This window comes from Typopeltis vanoorti, chromosome 19, assembly GCF_054136105.1.
Source record: "Typopeltis vanoorti isolate ZY-2024b chromosome 19, IOZ_Tvanoo_1.0, whole genome shotgun sequence".
NCBI classification, from domain to species: Eukaryota; Metazoa; Arthropoda; class Arachnida; order Uropygi; family Thelyphonidae; genus Typopeltis; species Typopeltis vanoorti.
In genome coordinates, this window is record NC_143567.1 from 35,462,206 (window position 1) to 35,478,229 (window position 16,024).

Consider the following 16,024-nt stretch of genomic DNA (forward strand, 5'->3'; position numbering starts at 1 on the left):
ATATTACAGTGAAAAGAACAGAATGTAAGAAAGGTTTTGAAAAGAATTAAAGTTGAGTAGCTTTTACAGGTAAACTGTAGATTTGCCTATACAAACATTATTGAAGAAAAAATCAAACAGCTTGAAAACAAGAACCAAACCTCAGTGGCAAATTCTGAAGAAGACATGATTCAGCTAGAAAGGTATGTAGTGAGGTTGTCAGTAAGGACAGAAAAATGAGATCATCATGGTAGACAAAAGAAGTTAAAGAAGCAGTCCTGAAAAAGAAGAATGTGTAAAATTAGCAAACAAAAGTCATGGGAAGACGTTGGTAAAAATATAAACAATAAATATCAGGAAGGTGGCAAAATGTTTTGGACTATTCAAAAAGTTTAGAAATGGAAGAAAGACTACTGTAAAAGAAATCAAAGATGATAAAGGTTACATGAACACTGAAGATAAGGATATCCCAGATGTCTGGAGTAATTACTTTGCAAGACTGTTAAGTGAAATAAGCAATGACAGAAAAATACTAGAAAATTTTCGAGAGGAATGCAAAGAGTACACATCAATACTTGAGGTAGAAAAAGTTGTCAATAACCAGAAATGTGGAAAGGCAGCTGGAGTAGATGATATTCGACCAGAAATGCTTAAGAATGGAGATATAAAAGTTTTGCAGTGGCAACATTGCATAATTCAGAGGGCCTGGTCAGAAGGTTGAATTCCCAATGATTGGAGTAGCGCTTTCATAGTACCGATTCATAAAAAAAGGGAATGAAACAATGTGAGAATTACAGAGGAATTTCTCTAGTAAATGTTCTAGGTAAGATTTTTGCAAGCATACATGAAAAGAGGTTGAGCAAGAATGTGGAAAGGAGAACAAGAAGCTGGATTCAGGCCAAATAGAGGTTATCAAGACTAGATTTTCACTTCACGACAAATAGTTGGGAAATCATGGGAATATGACAAGGATCTGTATTTAGTTTTGTAGATCTGGAAAAAGAATATGACAAGGTGACCAAAGAAGCTTTTCAAAACATTACAATTATGTGGAGTAAATGGAACATTATACAGTACATAGTCTAGATTTAAGTTGTTAGTCAACTGTCAGAACTAAAGGAAATACAGGAAGATGGTTTGATGTAAAATCAGGAGTAAGACAAGGATGCACATTATCTCCAACTCTTATTCATCATCTATATGGATTACACATTATGAAAGAAAGTGGCATTAGGCCTGATATTAGAATTGGAGATATCAAAGTTAGCTCTTTCCTTTATGCTGATCTTGATGTACTCTTAAACACATCTAGTGCATGCCTCCAAGATTCTCTAACTAAATTGAATAACAATTGTAAGAAATTTGGCATGAAAATCAGCAATAAAAAGACCAAAACTACATTATACAGTAATATAATGTATAATTGTTCATCAGAATGCAGCTGATGAACACATCAACTGCATTCTGAATGGAGAGCCTATAGAGCAAGTAAAATATTTTAGCTATTTAGGCACAGTTTTTAGTGAAGATGGCAAATTAATGGAAAAAGACAACAGAATCAGCTAAGCTGGTATTGTGGGGAGCCAGTTGAATAAATTTATATGGAACAAGAGAGAAATTAGCCAAAACACTAAACTAGCCATATACAACAAGACAGTGTTCAAACCAGTTTTAAGTAACGGATCTGAGAAAAATTAGGAGAGAGAATCTTATTAAAAATAAAGATATTATAAAGGAACTCAAGTTAGCATTCAAAGAACGTGTCAGCAGAGATAACCTAAGGTGGTATGGACACTTAAATAGAATGGGTAAGGAAAGGTTAGCCAAACAGATGTTTGATGTGAAGATGACAGAAAAGAGACCCAGAGGAAAATGAAGGTCTAGGTGGATTGATTCAGTCAGAAGTGCTTTAGAAGGAAAGAAATGTTAGATATGACAATATTGGAGTGCTGACAAGTAATAAACTAATTTGGAGGAAAATTGCAGATAGGAGATTAATAATACTGCAAACTTTATCATGTAGTGCTGTCATAGTAGCTTGAACATCCCTTGAGGGTACATATCAAGAAATTGATGATATAGAACTCTCATTTCTAAAGGTCAAAATCATTCTTGGTAGTGACTTTTTAACTGAAACTGTTTTTAGAAAAATATAATTTTAAATTTTGACATTAACTTCTGAATGTATTTATAAGTGATAAAAATGAAAAAAAAAAGTACTTGCTTTATAACTCAGAGTGCAAATTGCTGTTTTTAAAAGATGTGTTTCAATCATGAACTGTAATGCCAATTTATCAGTAATGCTTCATGACTTAAATGGAAACTGGACATATAACATGCATGTGGATCATGCACAAAGGAGAACAGTATGGGAGGACATTAGCTGTGAAAATGAAAAATATATGGAAGTTTGTTTTATGATACAGTCTTTCACATATAAAAAAAAAAAATTAATTGAGGATGATTTTTTTAAGTTATGATAATTACAAAAAATAAGTGGTTACAGTTATAAGATTTTTGCATGACTATCCGAATGGTGTGTCCAATTGTTGTTTAATGAATTTCGCAGAATTGCAGGCTGAATTTTGTTACTGGGATCTGTATTCCAGTAACAAAAGTTTAAATAGAATAGTTCAATAATTTCAAATGTGGAATGAAAAGTAACATTTTCACATAATTATTTTTGGTTCATAAGAAAGAAGATATTATATTAGATATCACATGTAATGCACAAGTTGAACAACAACAAAAAAAAAACTGTTTTGCTGATTCTTTACAGTTTTGTTTTCAAACTTTATGCTGCAATTACCAAGCTATTTTAAACCTGGTTTTACTCCATTTCCCAAGTAAGCAAACAGACAAACAAGTCAAGTTTGCACCTCGCCTGCAAGTGTTGCAAGTCTAGCTGACCCTGCACGTAGTGCAAGACCAAGGCAACTCATGGTAAAGGTAGAATAAGCTCTGATCACTAATCTTAATATTTATCCATAATGCAAAGCACATCTCCTGGAGGAGATGTATGATGCTTTGTATTAAAAGCAAGTGGCCACTACCCAGACTGGTTTCGACCTTTATTGAAGTCTCATCAGTGGGAGCCAGGCTGGAAATACCAAGATTTTAGTAATACAGAGCTTATAAGTATTTTACCAGAACAAGTTACCATAAGGTGTTTTAACCTTATTAAATAAAAATCCCAGGAGGAGATATAAATATAGAAAGTATTTTATCTTGGGTATAATAAATGTTAAAGATACCAAGCTATTTTAAACCTGGTTTTACTCCATTTCCCAAGTAAGCAAACAGACAAACAAGTCAAGTTTGCGCCTTGTCCTGCAAGTGTTGCAAGTCTAGCTGACTCTGCACGTAGTGCAAGACCTTTTAATAAGGTTAAAACACCTTATGATAACTTGTTCTGGTAAAATACTTATAAGCTTTGTATTACTAAAATCTTGGTATTTCCAGCCTAGCTCCCACTGATGAGACCTCAATAAAGGTCGAAACTGGTCTGGGTAGTTGCCCCTTGCCTTTAATACAAAGCATCATACATCTCCTCCAAGAGATGTGCTTTGCATTATGGGTAAATATTAAGATTAGTGATCAGAGCTTATTCTACTTTTACCATGAGTTGCCTTGGTCTTGCACTACGTACAGGGTCAGCTAGACTTGCAACACTTGCAGGACAAGGCGCAAACTTGACTTGTTTGTCTGTTTGCTTACTTGGGAAATGGAGTAAAACCAGGTTTAAAATAGCTTGGTATCTTTAACATTTATTATATCCAAGGTAAAATACTTGCTGTAATTACCAGTTTTTTTTTTTTTTAATTAAAATAATTAGGATCCAAGTTTGGAGCAAATGTCTTTTGGACTTTGTGATCTTCCATTGTCTCTTGCATCAATCACCTTTTCTGTTCATAATACCAAAGATGTTTTTTTCTCAACATATTCTTACTAGCCTGTCTGGCTTCTACTAACCTTTGGCAATCACCTTTTCTTGAGCATAGATACTGTCTTCCGGAACATCATAACATTTGCCATGCATCATTAGCTGCATGTGTACACGAATTCCACAGTTGTTGAAACCAGAGACTGATATGATTTTGAATCAAAATAAAATGTTCCTCTTGGAACAATTCAAAAGGAAACCCCCCCCCACCACCAACTGTATAAATTAATATTGGATCAAAATTTTTTGTCATCGTGAATGACATCTATCCAGACATCCAGATAGATAATAGACATCTATCCAGACTGGAACAATTTAGTTCTCCTCTGAAGATATAAGAAATATAGGCTATAGGAAGATAAAGAAAATTTTTTGCTCCAGGTTGAAGCAAAAAATTTGTTTCAGAAACTAATGCTCATCTGAATTGAATATTTTCTTTAACACGGGTTGTTTCTATAATTTTTTCAATGAATTCTGATCTTGTGTGGCCAGGAAGGAAAAGAAATAAAAGAAACGTTTTATTTATAGAGAAGATATAAGCAACCTGTGTGCGTGTGTGTTTTGTCATGGATTTTTTTTTTTTTTTTTTTTTTTTGAAAAATAAATATATATAAATGTTTTTTCAGAAGCGAAAAAAATTTCACTCCTCTGGATTAAATCCTCAAAGATGGATAGCCTAGAACCTAAAAATCAATTGTTTCAGTAGGATAGAAATGTGTTCGCAAAAAAAATATATTTCGTTTCACTGGAATACTTGTCTGAGGATCAAAACAATTCATTCCTCAGATATTTATTTCAACCCCTGATTAAAACTCACAAACATTTTTCTCTTATGAACTGTATGTAAAATTATCAGTATGATAGGTGCAGCATTTTAAATTAATTAAATTTGTTGTAGTGTAACTAGTATATATGAAATAACAATTACCATATTTGCTGTTTGTTTTAAGGAAAAATTTCCTTTGAAAAGAATGGCTTATAATGAGATTTCATTAAAGCATCTTTTCAATGATTTTCAATTCTTTTAATAACAGACGTACTTCTTTTATGATCATTTAACTGAACTAGAAACTACGAGAATGAGAGAGGAGGAAGATTTACTGAATTATGAATTGTATTCTTTTAGGGTTTGAGATCTTGTTGCAACATTTGGCTGTTTTTTGTTTGTAATATATTCAATATCTTTTAAAGCAATTCTGAATATAAAAATTTCACACAAAATTTCAACAGTCTTTTTTTTAATTGTCAGATTGCATACTTCTTCATTTAAAAAAGTTTAATTGATTAAATTTTAATATCTCTTAATTCTTGCAAATGTTTATATCGTTTCTCCTGAAGGTGCTTTAAAAATTCTTTTATCCTAACCATTTGGTTTTGTTGACTACTCAAATCTTTATTTTCACAATATTTATCTATATTAGAGTCTGTGCATATTAAATTCTCATGAGTGCTTGCCTCAGGAATGGCTTTCTTCTCTTTTATTCTCTGTACATAAAAATAAACAAACAAAAAATAATTTTGATAAGTTAAATTTATATCATCATTATACAAATAATAATGAATGAGACTCACCACACACATGCAAAAGTCATACTAAATCTTGCTATATTATTATCACAAAGATTTCTCCATGGAGTCTGAACATTTTTCACGGAGACCCAGATTAACCATTATTAACATAATAAAAAGCACTCGCAACTGCTGCTAGAAGTATATTTTATTATACACCGCTGTCTAAGTTAAAAAAAAAAAGAATCTGGTTCTTATACACTTGGTAATTAGAAGTTGTCTTTCTCATCCATTAATGTACTGGAAAACTGCATTTATATATATATATATATATATATATATATATATATATATATATATATATACACACAGGGTGTTCGGGATAAATTTGACAGTTTCGTAAGGAAAAAGAAAATCTTCTTTGTATCTATTAAATTTAATGAATTGAAAACAAAACATTACAGGCAGAGTTAATTACAATACTATCAACAAGATTTACTCAAAATAACCACCATTAGCATCGATCACAGCTTCAATTCTGCTTCGGAACCTCGAACAAGCTGATGCTACAGTCTCCCTGGGAAGGGCCGCAAAAAATTTTTTAATTTTATCCATTAACTGGGCTTTTGTATTACTGGAAGTGCGATTGGTGTCTTTTTCAACTGCGCCCCATACAAAATAATCCATGGGGTTAAGGTCTGGGGAGTTTGGAGGCCAAACATTTGGACTGGTGAAGTCGTAGACATTTTCAGACAACCATTTTTGACTTTTCCCAGAGGTGTGGCAAGGGGCCGAATCCTGCTGCCATACATACGGCCTACCATTGGCTACCCTTGTTATCCAGGGCTTGACTACAGTTAGCAACTCCACGAACAAAGCCCGAATTCCAATGCCAGGGTTCTTCAACACCTGTTCCTGCAGATTTGCGAGGAATTCTGCTGTACGAACGCAATCAGATCGTCTGCTAGGGATCTTTCTTCTTGCTACATCCTCGTAGTCACCATTGCAAGTCTCTAGTTCATGCCTGATTGTTTTTACTGTATTCAGGGAGCATTGGGCAGCAGTCGTAATATCCTTATTTTGATGGCGGGCACGAATCATCATGATACAAGTTATTCTCTTCCATGATTCAGGTGGGTTCCAGCTATCCATCCTTTCTGACATCTTGTATATGAATGAAGAAGGGTCCAAACTTTTAAATGAAGAGAAGTGTGTGTTAATACATGTAACTTACGGAAAAATATAATTAATTATAAATATGTCAAATTTATCCCGAACACCCTGTATATATCAGTGGCGTCGCGTGCTCATTTCGGTTGGGTGTGCTGTCATGTGGGTTATGCCCATGCTACAAATTTCATGTCAATTTGACTGTATGCATGTTTTTCTGCGCACGTCTTTGCCGCCCCCCCCCCCAAGAAAATTTCCTGGGGGTGGGGTGGCAAAGCTTGGAGACAAATAATTACATCAATAAATTTTTATAATTATTGATTTAATTAAATAGTTACATCAATAAATGTCTTTTAGCTTTTTTTTTGATGTAATTATTTGTCAATGTAAACCATAAATACATTATTTTCATTTTGCATCGATTTTAATGATCTTTAATTCTTTGAAAAAGAAAAGGTATTCAGAATTAATAGTTTTTAGCAGAATTTCATATATAAAAAAATTGATATCAAATTAATTAATGAATCCTAAATTAAATTATTTCAGTTTAAAAGGGAAAAAATCATAAAACTAACAAGTAAAAGAACATTAAATTACATACATTACCTTTTAAAAATGTATTTTTCTGTTTAAATTTGTTTCACTATAAATTTACAATTCACACTTCACTCAGTAATGCACTAGACACAGAAGGCAAACTAACCTGTCACTGTTCACAAATCAGAAAAAGATGAACCAAAAACAGGAACATGTGTTTTATTGCTGCAATAAAACACTTGTTCTATGGCTACCCCACAGTAAGCCAAAACAGGTCAACCCATAATAAATTTTTAAGACAGACAAAGTGTTCCGAGGATCGAGGTTGTAAGATTACATATCTCAATCAATTTTACGATTATAATTTGTGGAATTTTTCTATCCCAAGGGGAGAGTTCCCCTCACCCCTGCAAACGCTCTTAACTGTGTGATTGCATTTTATCGATGTATAAAAGTTTTGAGGGGGCATAGCACATTGGCACTCATCTTAATTGGTACAATGCAATTAATTGCAGGATAACTTTGAATACTTCTGCGTAAAGTCGGGGAACAATCTGTTTTAGGATTTATTAGAAAACAACAAAGGAGAATGCTATAATTGGTTGGTATATTTGAAATACTCAAAGATGAAAATATGTGAACCTATTTCCTATTCTCACACGTCATTTATAAGACGTGAGAATAGGAAAGAATGGAAAGAATAAGTGTGAGTAGAAACACTTTCATTAATGGTAAAGAATAATTAATAATTATCATTTGTGATATGCGTGTCCTATAAGTTGTTGGGTAGAGCAAATAGCACGATCCTATAAATTCTAAACATGAATAAGTAAATTTATGATGCCATAATTAAAAAAAAACTTATGAGCAGAGAGAGAGAATTGCAGGAATAATATGGTTGATGGAGCAGCAAGCAAACCATCTCATAAAATTTGTTGCACGTTATGTGTATTTCTCTGGTTTGTGTATATTTGCTCTGTTTTCCAAGAATTTTATACATAACATCCGATCATTATCGGAATTATCACTTTCAGGAATCCTAAATTCATTTTTTTTTCCCTAGTATCGGTGTCTTATCAATCTCACATATACTGGTATTTTGTTGTAGATCAACAACGTCTTATAATATACAGAATATTCATTTTTATTCAGGAATAGATATTTTTTAGTCTGTTGTTTCCAAAGACTAGGATAAAAATGTCTCTATATGCCGTTAAAAAACTTTGCAACCTCAATAGATGCTATACTGCACAAGCAAAAGAAAAAACAATTAGCGTTTTTCTCCTAACATCCACTTTCAAATTTTCAGTTCCAGAAAACATGTGTAACAACTGTTTGTAATATACATTGGATGCGAAAAGAGCTCAACTCATGACAAGTGACAATGTTCAATTGAATTGGTTGACACAATAACTAATCACAGATGCTGGGTGCTGAATGAGCTAAAAATTTTAGCTCACCCTGCCCTGCCTTCTCAGCGGTTTAAAAATATTAGAAAGCTAAGAATTTGACCAGCTGTGCCCTCTTTACATCTTTTCGAATGGCTCAAAGGTATTTCGAAAGCACAACCGGGCTATTAACGCGAATGTGACACAATGTTTACGCAAAGAAAAGTGCATTCTTCATGAAGCACTAATGCTTTTTTACCATCCTGAAGAGGACAATGAAGCATCAGTACAATATATTGTGTTCAATTTTAGGAATCGTGCGAAGTCTGCAGGAATAAATGCAAAAATATAATATCGGTCATACTGATATTTCGTGGATGAGCACTGCACACCTGGAATATTTGCCCCTGATATATATATATATATATATATATATATATTGCATATTTTTTTTTCTCTTATCAACTAAATGTTGTAACCCACAAACCTTTAGCCTATCCTCGCAGCAACACTCCACAAACCAGTTATCATTTTTCCCTCATCTCTGAATCCTCTCTACCTCCACATCCCCCAAGAAAAAACAGGTGACTAAATCTGTGTGCAACAATTCAGATGTGGTTGTCTGAAAGACTTTTATCAAAGTCTCAAAGGAATAATAACTTTCTTATCTATATTTGCCAATGTATGAGGGGGTGGGGATTGAAAAGTTCTGATAAATACCTAGAACAAAAATGATATTAAAGCAACTGATATAACCACAAGAATGAACATATCTTAAAACCCTTGAACCCCCATGCTTAATCAAATTGTAATAATTTGTTCTTTTTCTCTTAGGATATATAAGAAGTTAACTAATGTCAGAGGTTTTGAAGAAATTCGATGACAGAGGTGAGGGCCATCATCAAGTTTTTTTTGCTGTAAGAAAAGTCTGCAAATGAGATTCACCAAATTTTGTGAGACTTTAGGGGACTGTCCCATATCCAACAGTTGCCAGATGGGTGGCCAAGTTTAAAACTGGGCATCTTGAGACAACAGATGCCCCCAGCTCAGGAAGACCTGCACAGAGATCAGACCTGAAAATATCGATGCACTGCATGACATGATCCTTGATGATAGATGAATACCAGCCAAAAACATTGCAAAGACTGGGGATAGCCAGGAAACAAGTTGGGGGGGGTCATCATCCACCAACATTTTGACATGCAGAAGTTCTCATCTCAAGGGATTTTGGGTCATTTTGAAAAATCAGGTGTAACTTTTTAGCTCATATTGTGACTATTGATGAAACATGGCTTCATCACCATGACCCAGAGACCAAACAACACGAATGGAGTGGAGACACAAAGGTTCTCCACAGCCAAAGAAGTTCCAAACACAAAAGGCAGTAGGGAAGGCTCTTGGCATTGTCTTTTGGGATATGGATGGTGTAATCCTTACCAAGTACCTCAAAAAAAGGCAAACTTGTTACAGCCTATATCTATTCTTCATGTAGTTAATGGCATCTCTGAAAGAGTATAACTGACTCAGCGAGATACAGTCAACTTTCACTATAGCAAACACCTTAACAACCACTTTAACAAACTCAACAAGTTTGTTCAAGTGTTAAACAAATTTAAGTCTCTCCAGATTAAACCATCACACACAGCGTGCCCTTTAAATAACAAGGCAGTTTTTTTTTAACGGGCATACTGCAAACATAACTTGAGCAAAATAATACATTTTAACCACTACCGTGTACTCTTTTCGATAAGCACAAGTACAATAACTTCACTGGTTCTTGCATAGTTGTTAGTGAGGTGGCAAAAATTCAAAAAATGACTGACAAAGATATCATTATTTTAGAGAGAACTGTGCCTGGTGATGAATTGTGGTGCTTCCAATAGGATCCAGAAATAAAACAGCAAAGCATGGAATGGTGATCACTGACATCTCCAACACAGCAAAATGTTTGACTGCAGAAGATGTCCTATGTATTGGGAAGAACCAAGCCTTATCACAGTTATGAATAATGTAAGAAATATTATTTATTTTTTATATTACTCCTACACACACGAGAAACTACAAGGCCTATAAGTAAATGAATGCCATGTATGTGAGCTGAGTCAAAAGCAAAGTGATCTGTTGATATTTTTCTTTACGAGCTGTAGTCCTTGAGAAATTGTTCACGAGGGAAGGAGTTCCACAAAACTGAGGTAGATGGAATAAAAGACGACTGTGAGTAACAGGTTCAGTGATTCTGCAGTTCAGCTGTAAAAAGATGAAGATGTTGGACTGATGCTCGTATTTCTGTAAGCTTAGCAGGAATGGGGGGGGGGTTCAATAACGGATGCGTTTTGCTGAATAGTGACTACAGAAATATCTACAGAAGAGACACAATGCGGAAACTAGCCATCTATGAGACAATGGCAGAAGGGAGTCTGTAAGAGAGGGCTGGGAATCATCAATCTTTCAAACCACTCTCTTCTGGATGCATAAAGAATTTTTAAAGTCATAGGTATACAAAATCCCAAATGAGATATATTCCAGGATTAGAGAGATTTGAGTTGGCAATTGGACAGGAGAGAGTAATTTATTGAGCAAAAAAAGTATATCTGGAAAGATTAGAAGCAAGAATCAGACCAAGAAGAGATATAAGGTCTTGACTGCTGAGCTGAGCACTATCAAAAGTAAGTGGAGAAGAACTAAGTTTTTTTTTTTTTTTTGTGAGAACACAGGCAAAAAGATGATTTGGAAGTATGATGACTAGGTTGTTATCCCATTTCAGGATGGTATGAAGATCAGTGTTTAGGGTACTTATCATAGATTTTGAAGCTTGAGATGTTTGAGAACTGCAGGGTTTATCATATGAGCAGAATGAGTGTAGAGTGCTATCATCAGCAGAACTGTAAATAGGATTTGAGGTCAGTGAGATCAGGTCATTTATATAAGGAAGAGGAAAACACCATCCACCATTACATATAGTGATTGATCTGGGAGAAAATTGGCAAACCAATTACAACAGAAGGAAGGCAGACAATAAGATAGCAATCTGTTCAGAAGCCCTAAATGCCAGATCCTATTAAATGCTTTGAAAATGTCAAGGGCAATGACACAAGTTTCTCCAAATTTTTCCATGGCACATGTCCAGAGGTGAGTGATGAAGAGGAGATCTGCTGTGGATCTTAACTAACAACATCGATTCTGTTGGTCATTGATTAGTTGACAGTTTTCAGATATCGAAGAAGGTGACTGTTGACAACTTTGTCCATTACTTTGGACACTGAGATGACAGCAATAGGATGATATTCGGATGGTAGACACTTATCACCTTTTTTGGAATTAAATATATGAAAGCTTGCTTCCATGCTATACAGTGGATGCCAGCTGAGTATAACATGGTCTACAGATGATAAATAACAGGTGCTAGTTCTGGAGTACATCTCTGAGCAAAACTGGTGAAATTCCATTAGGAATAGAAACGTTTTAGTATTTAGGTTGTTCAAGATTCTTTTTATGTCTTTGTGGCAGAAGGCTACAGGAAGCATGCAATGCAATGTCCTGGTAAAGGAAGAGGTGATTTACCTTCATCTACGCAGGAGGTCAGCCTTATCTTTAGGTGATGTTGCAATGCTACGAATTGAATGAGAAAGAGGTGGAAGCACAGATGGACAAAAGTTATACCTAACGACCTTTGAGAGAGACTAGAAGGCATGACTGCCACTGACACAGGTGGCAAGTTTTCTATATTTAGCTCTATCCAAGTCTTTTTAATGATGGTTTCAAGTACAAATAACCAATGATTTACATGGATTTGCTTTCATGCAATTTTTCCCTGCCACTATATACATATATGTTACGCCATTGTTTGTACGTTGCTGCATGCACATGCTATGTGTGCACCTCATATTTGCAAGTTCAAAATTTGTTGCTGATTTGAAGATAAATTTTAAAAACAGAGGTATGCAAACATCAGTTCGATACACTTCTAGTGTATTGTTTCCACATGTATGTAAGTTATTACAGGTTTAATTTGCATCATTATTAAACATGCCAGTAAGACCAGCGAAGGAAAGTCGCAATGAGGAGAATACACCGGCACATAAAAAGAGGTGTGCTGTTATCAATTTAGACAGTCATACAAAAACTCGAGTCTGGTTTTAAGATTGTTCACACATAAATTTAAATTAAGTGAATCAACAATAAGAACAATCTTTAAAGATTGCAAGGAAATCAGTGTTTGAGCACAGCAAGGTTTATCAAATAAAAATCAAGAATAGAATGTACCTTCAGCCAATCTATGGATTTGCCAATGCTACATTCCAGACATAAGATGTTCTTCTTTTCTGTTCCATAAAATGTTACTGTTACTCTTTTTTTATCTAATAAAAAGTTAGTGAGAGAAGGCAAATTGCAAAGGGTGGATGTTAGAAGATGGTCAATTCGGTAAGAAAGCCGTAAGTCATATTTAAAGTAACACTTAAGTTTCTCTGAGCCTTTTCATAGATTGAGTACTAGATAGGAGAAAACATCAAGCAGATTCCACAAGTGGACTTCCAGATGGTTAAGATATTGACTACTGATAACTTTCTCCATTATTTTTGACAAAATTGAGGTGAGTGCTACAGTATAACAGTTTCATGACTGGCTTGAATCTCTTTTTTCTTTGGGTTGAATATTGGCTTGTTTCCTTGCTGTAGGAATTAATACCAATCCTATATTTCCAATATTAAATTTTATACAGGACTGGTATTAATTCTGGAGAATAAGTTTTGTGCATGAGGAGGGGAAATACTATCAAGGACAGAAGATTTCTGGGTATCCAGGCTATTCAGGATTCTTCTGATCCTTCTAATGATATTTCTGATAAGAAAAGCCCACAGGAGGCATGCAGTGAAGTGTTCAGTGGTCAAGTTTGGGGTGCATTGCTTTGGTCATCAGTGTAGGATTTAGAGGAGTATAACGATGCTAGTAGGTTAACCTTGTCTTTAAGTGATGATGTTTCAATAATAACATTTGGATGTGAAAGCAGTGGATATAATAGCCCTGGTAAGGAACAGGAAAGCTTGAATGCCTTTGAGTAGGAGACAAGTTTCTTCATATGTGACCATTTAAAGTTTGATTTAGATTTGCTTTCTTTGCAGCTGGAGTGGTTTGGAGGCACTAGAGATATGAATTTTATTCTTGAATTATCTTCAAGAACTTGCATCCTCAAAATCCAAGATTTGAAGTTCTGAGTGGAATGAGGAATGAAGATATGTACATGCTTCATGATGTACCAATTTAGTTGGTTTGTTAACATATCTTTGTGTTCATACTGAGTACTAACTGGTGCAATGAGTTTAAACTTAATTCTTTTCAGAATCAGGAAATGACTGACTGACTCAAGACCAAATGAAAAAAAAATGAAGTGTGTGTATATATATATATATATATACACATACATATTTGATAAGACTAATTTCTCAAACACAAAATTCTATAGAGAATAACTGTTTATTCATTAGACTAAGTTATTTAACAAGCTTTTTCTCCAAAAGTAATTTATTTTAACTCATAAGATGATGCATTATTTCTTCATTTGGCACACGCATGCATGCGCACACACGCACCTTCCAAACTCTTACCTCAGGTAATCTTAAACTAGTAAGTACAATCAAATCAACAAAATTTTTTGACATCTTCGAAAATGAATTTTTAATAAAAGTGAATACTATGGCTGATAAATTAATGTTGTAATTAAATGGACAGTGCTTCTTTGTTTGCACTATAGCTCAAACTGTTTAATTCCTTCACTTATGTCCTTGAGACAGAAGAAACCTTTCCTTTTAGCATTTTTTCTAACATTGAAATAGAATGTTGAGTTTGTCCTTTCTAGTACTGTCCATTTAATTACAACATTAATTTATCAGCCATAGTATTCACTTTTATTAAAAATTCATTTTCAAAGATGTCAAAAAATTTTATACAAACTTCTAAAACAAATAATCTGATCTCCATTCTTAATTTTATCTCCTGTCCATCTGTCTGGATACTGACTCTCTTTAAGTCCAGCTGTCAATCTCTTACGAATCAACTTGCTGAGCAATGTTCGACTAGAGGCAAGTGAGAAGTTAATAATGACTGTCACATGGTTATTAGTGAAACAAGAATGCCTTCATGACAAACAACCATATCACTGTACATTTCACCAGTGAATTATAACAAACATTGGGTTTCTGGTAAGTACAATTTAATCCAAAAAAAGTCTCCATTTTTTAAGCATTTATCAATCTCTAACTGAGCACATGGCAAGTGATGATCATGTGAAGTAATGAAACCAAATTAATTATAATAATTCCAATGTACAAAAACAATTAAAAAGATTTACACTTGTAATTATGATAATTTCTTTATACTAAGTTCTTCTAAAGACTCCCCCTTCCTCCCCTTGCTGACCCAGGTGTATACCAAATCCACTACAATCTAGTGGATTTGGTATACAAATAGGTATAGAATAGGTGAAACAGGCCATGAAATCCCAGAATGAAAAAGAAGAATATAAACACATTAAATACCTTTGTCATCACAGAAAAGCAGGTCTTTCTGAGCTATGCACTTGAAACATGCTACCAGACCAATGCTCAACCAACCAAATCTTAACAAAAATGATGACCTAAAAGTCCAATTCAGATGGCTCACCTACAATCAATATTACATCTAGAAAAAAAAAGAATTATCCACATAGTGAATACTAAAAGAAAAGAAATTTAATTGGATAACACAGTAACTCAGATAGGATAGAGATTTAAAGTTACAAGCTTTAAGAAACAAACTACTATTGATGTAGTTTTACTAAAATAATTACGTTTTATTTTATTTCATTTTTTAATTTTTTTTTAAATTTTGTTATTTATTTTCTCACCAGAGGGCAGGCTATGATCAATGGTTGACCAAGCAGTTATTCTCAGCCCACTGTAATATGCACTATAATAAATTTAATTTAATCCTTTATCCAAGTGTAAGCAAACAAAGTTTGCAGCTGAAGTATCTTCAGGACTGAGACAACTCGTGGTAAAGGTGGAGGACTAAGCTCACATCACTTGTCTTAGTGTCTCCCATAATGCAAAGCACATCTTCCTGCAGACACGTATTATGCTATGCATTAAGGGAAGGGCCACTACCCAGACCAGTTTTGACCTTTATTGAGGTTTCATCAGTGGGAGCCAGACCCAGAGGTGGTGACACCAAGATGGAAGTAATGGAGAGTCATATTTACCTATATGAGCTGCCTCAGTCCTGAAGATACTTCAGGACTTTGTTTGCTTACACTTGGATAAAGGATTAAACTAAATTTATTATTGTCTAACCAAGTGGGAAAAAAACTTCCAACATCTTTCTCTAAATCCAGTGTAATATGCACTAATGTAACTTGTGATCCCTTGTGTATATGTATTCCTGAAGACAACCTTGATATAAAGATTGAAACATTGAATTTTATTTAATTTTTATTAAAGTAAGTTCTTAAACACAGTAGTTATAG

At 34.2% G+C, this 16,024-nt stretch overlaps 1 protein-coding gene across 4 annotated transcripts in view; it reads right to left on the minus strand.

Annotated features, from left to right (window-relative positions):
- Positions 1-5,002: 5,002 nt before the first annotated feature.
- The window catches only part of LOC150095994 (dehydrodolichyl diphosphate synthase complex subunit DHDDS-like), a 208,084-nt gene continuing 197,062 nt past the window's right edge, over positions 5,003-16,024 (minus strand). For all 4 annotated transcript variants that reach the window (XM_090409669.1, XM_090409668.1, XM_090409670.1 and 1 more), the window contains one exon: positions 5,003-5,407. In XM_090409669.1, coding sequence (XP_090265795.1) covers positions 5,207-5,407 — 201 coding nt within the window. In that variant the 3' untranslated portion in view covers positions 5,003-5,206. The remainder of the gene's footprint in view (positions 5,408-16,024) is intronic.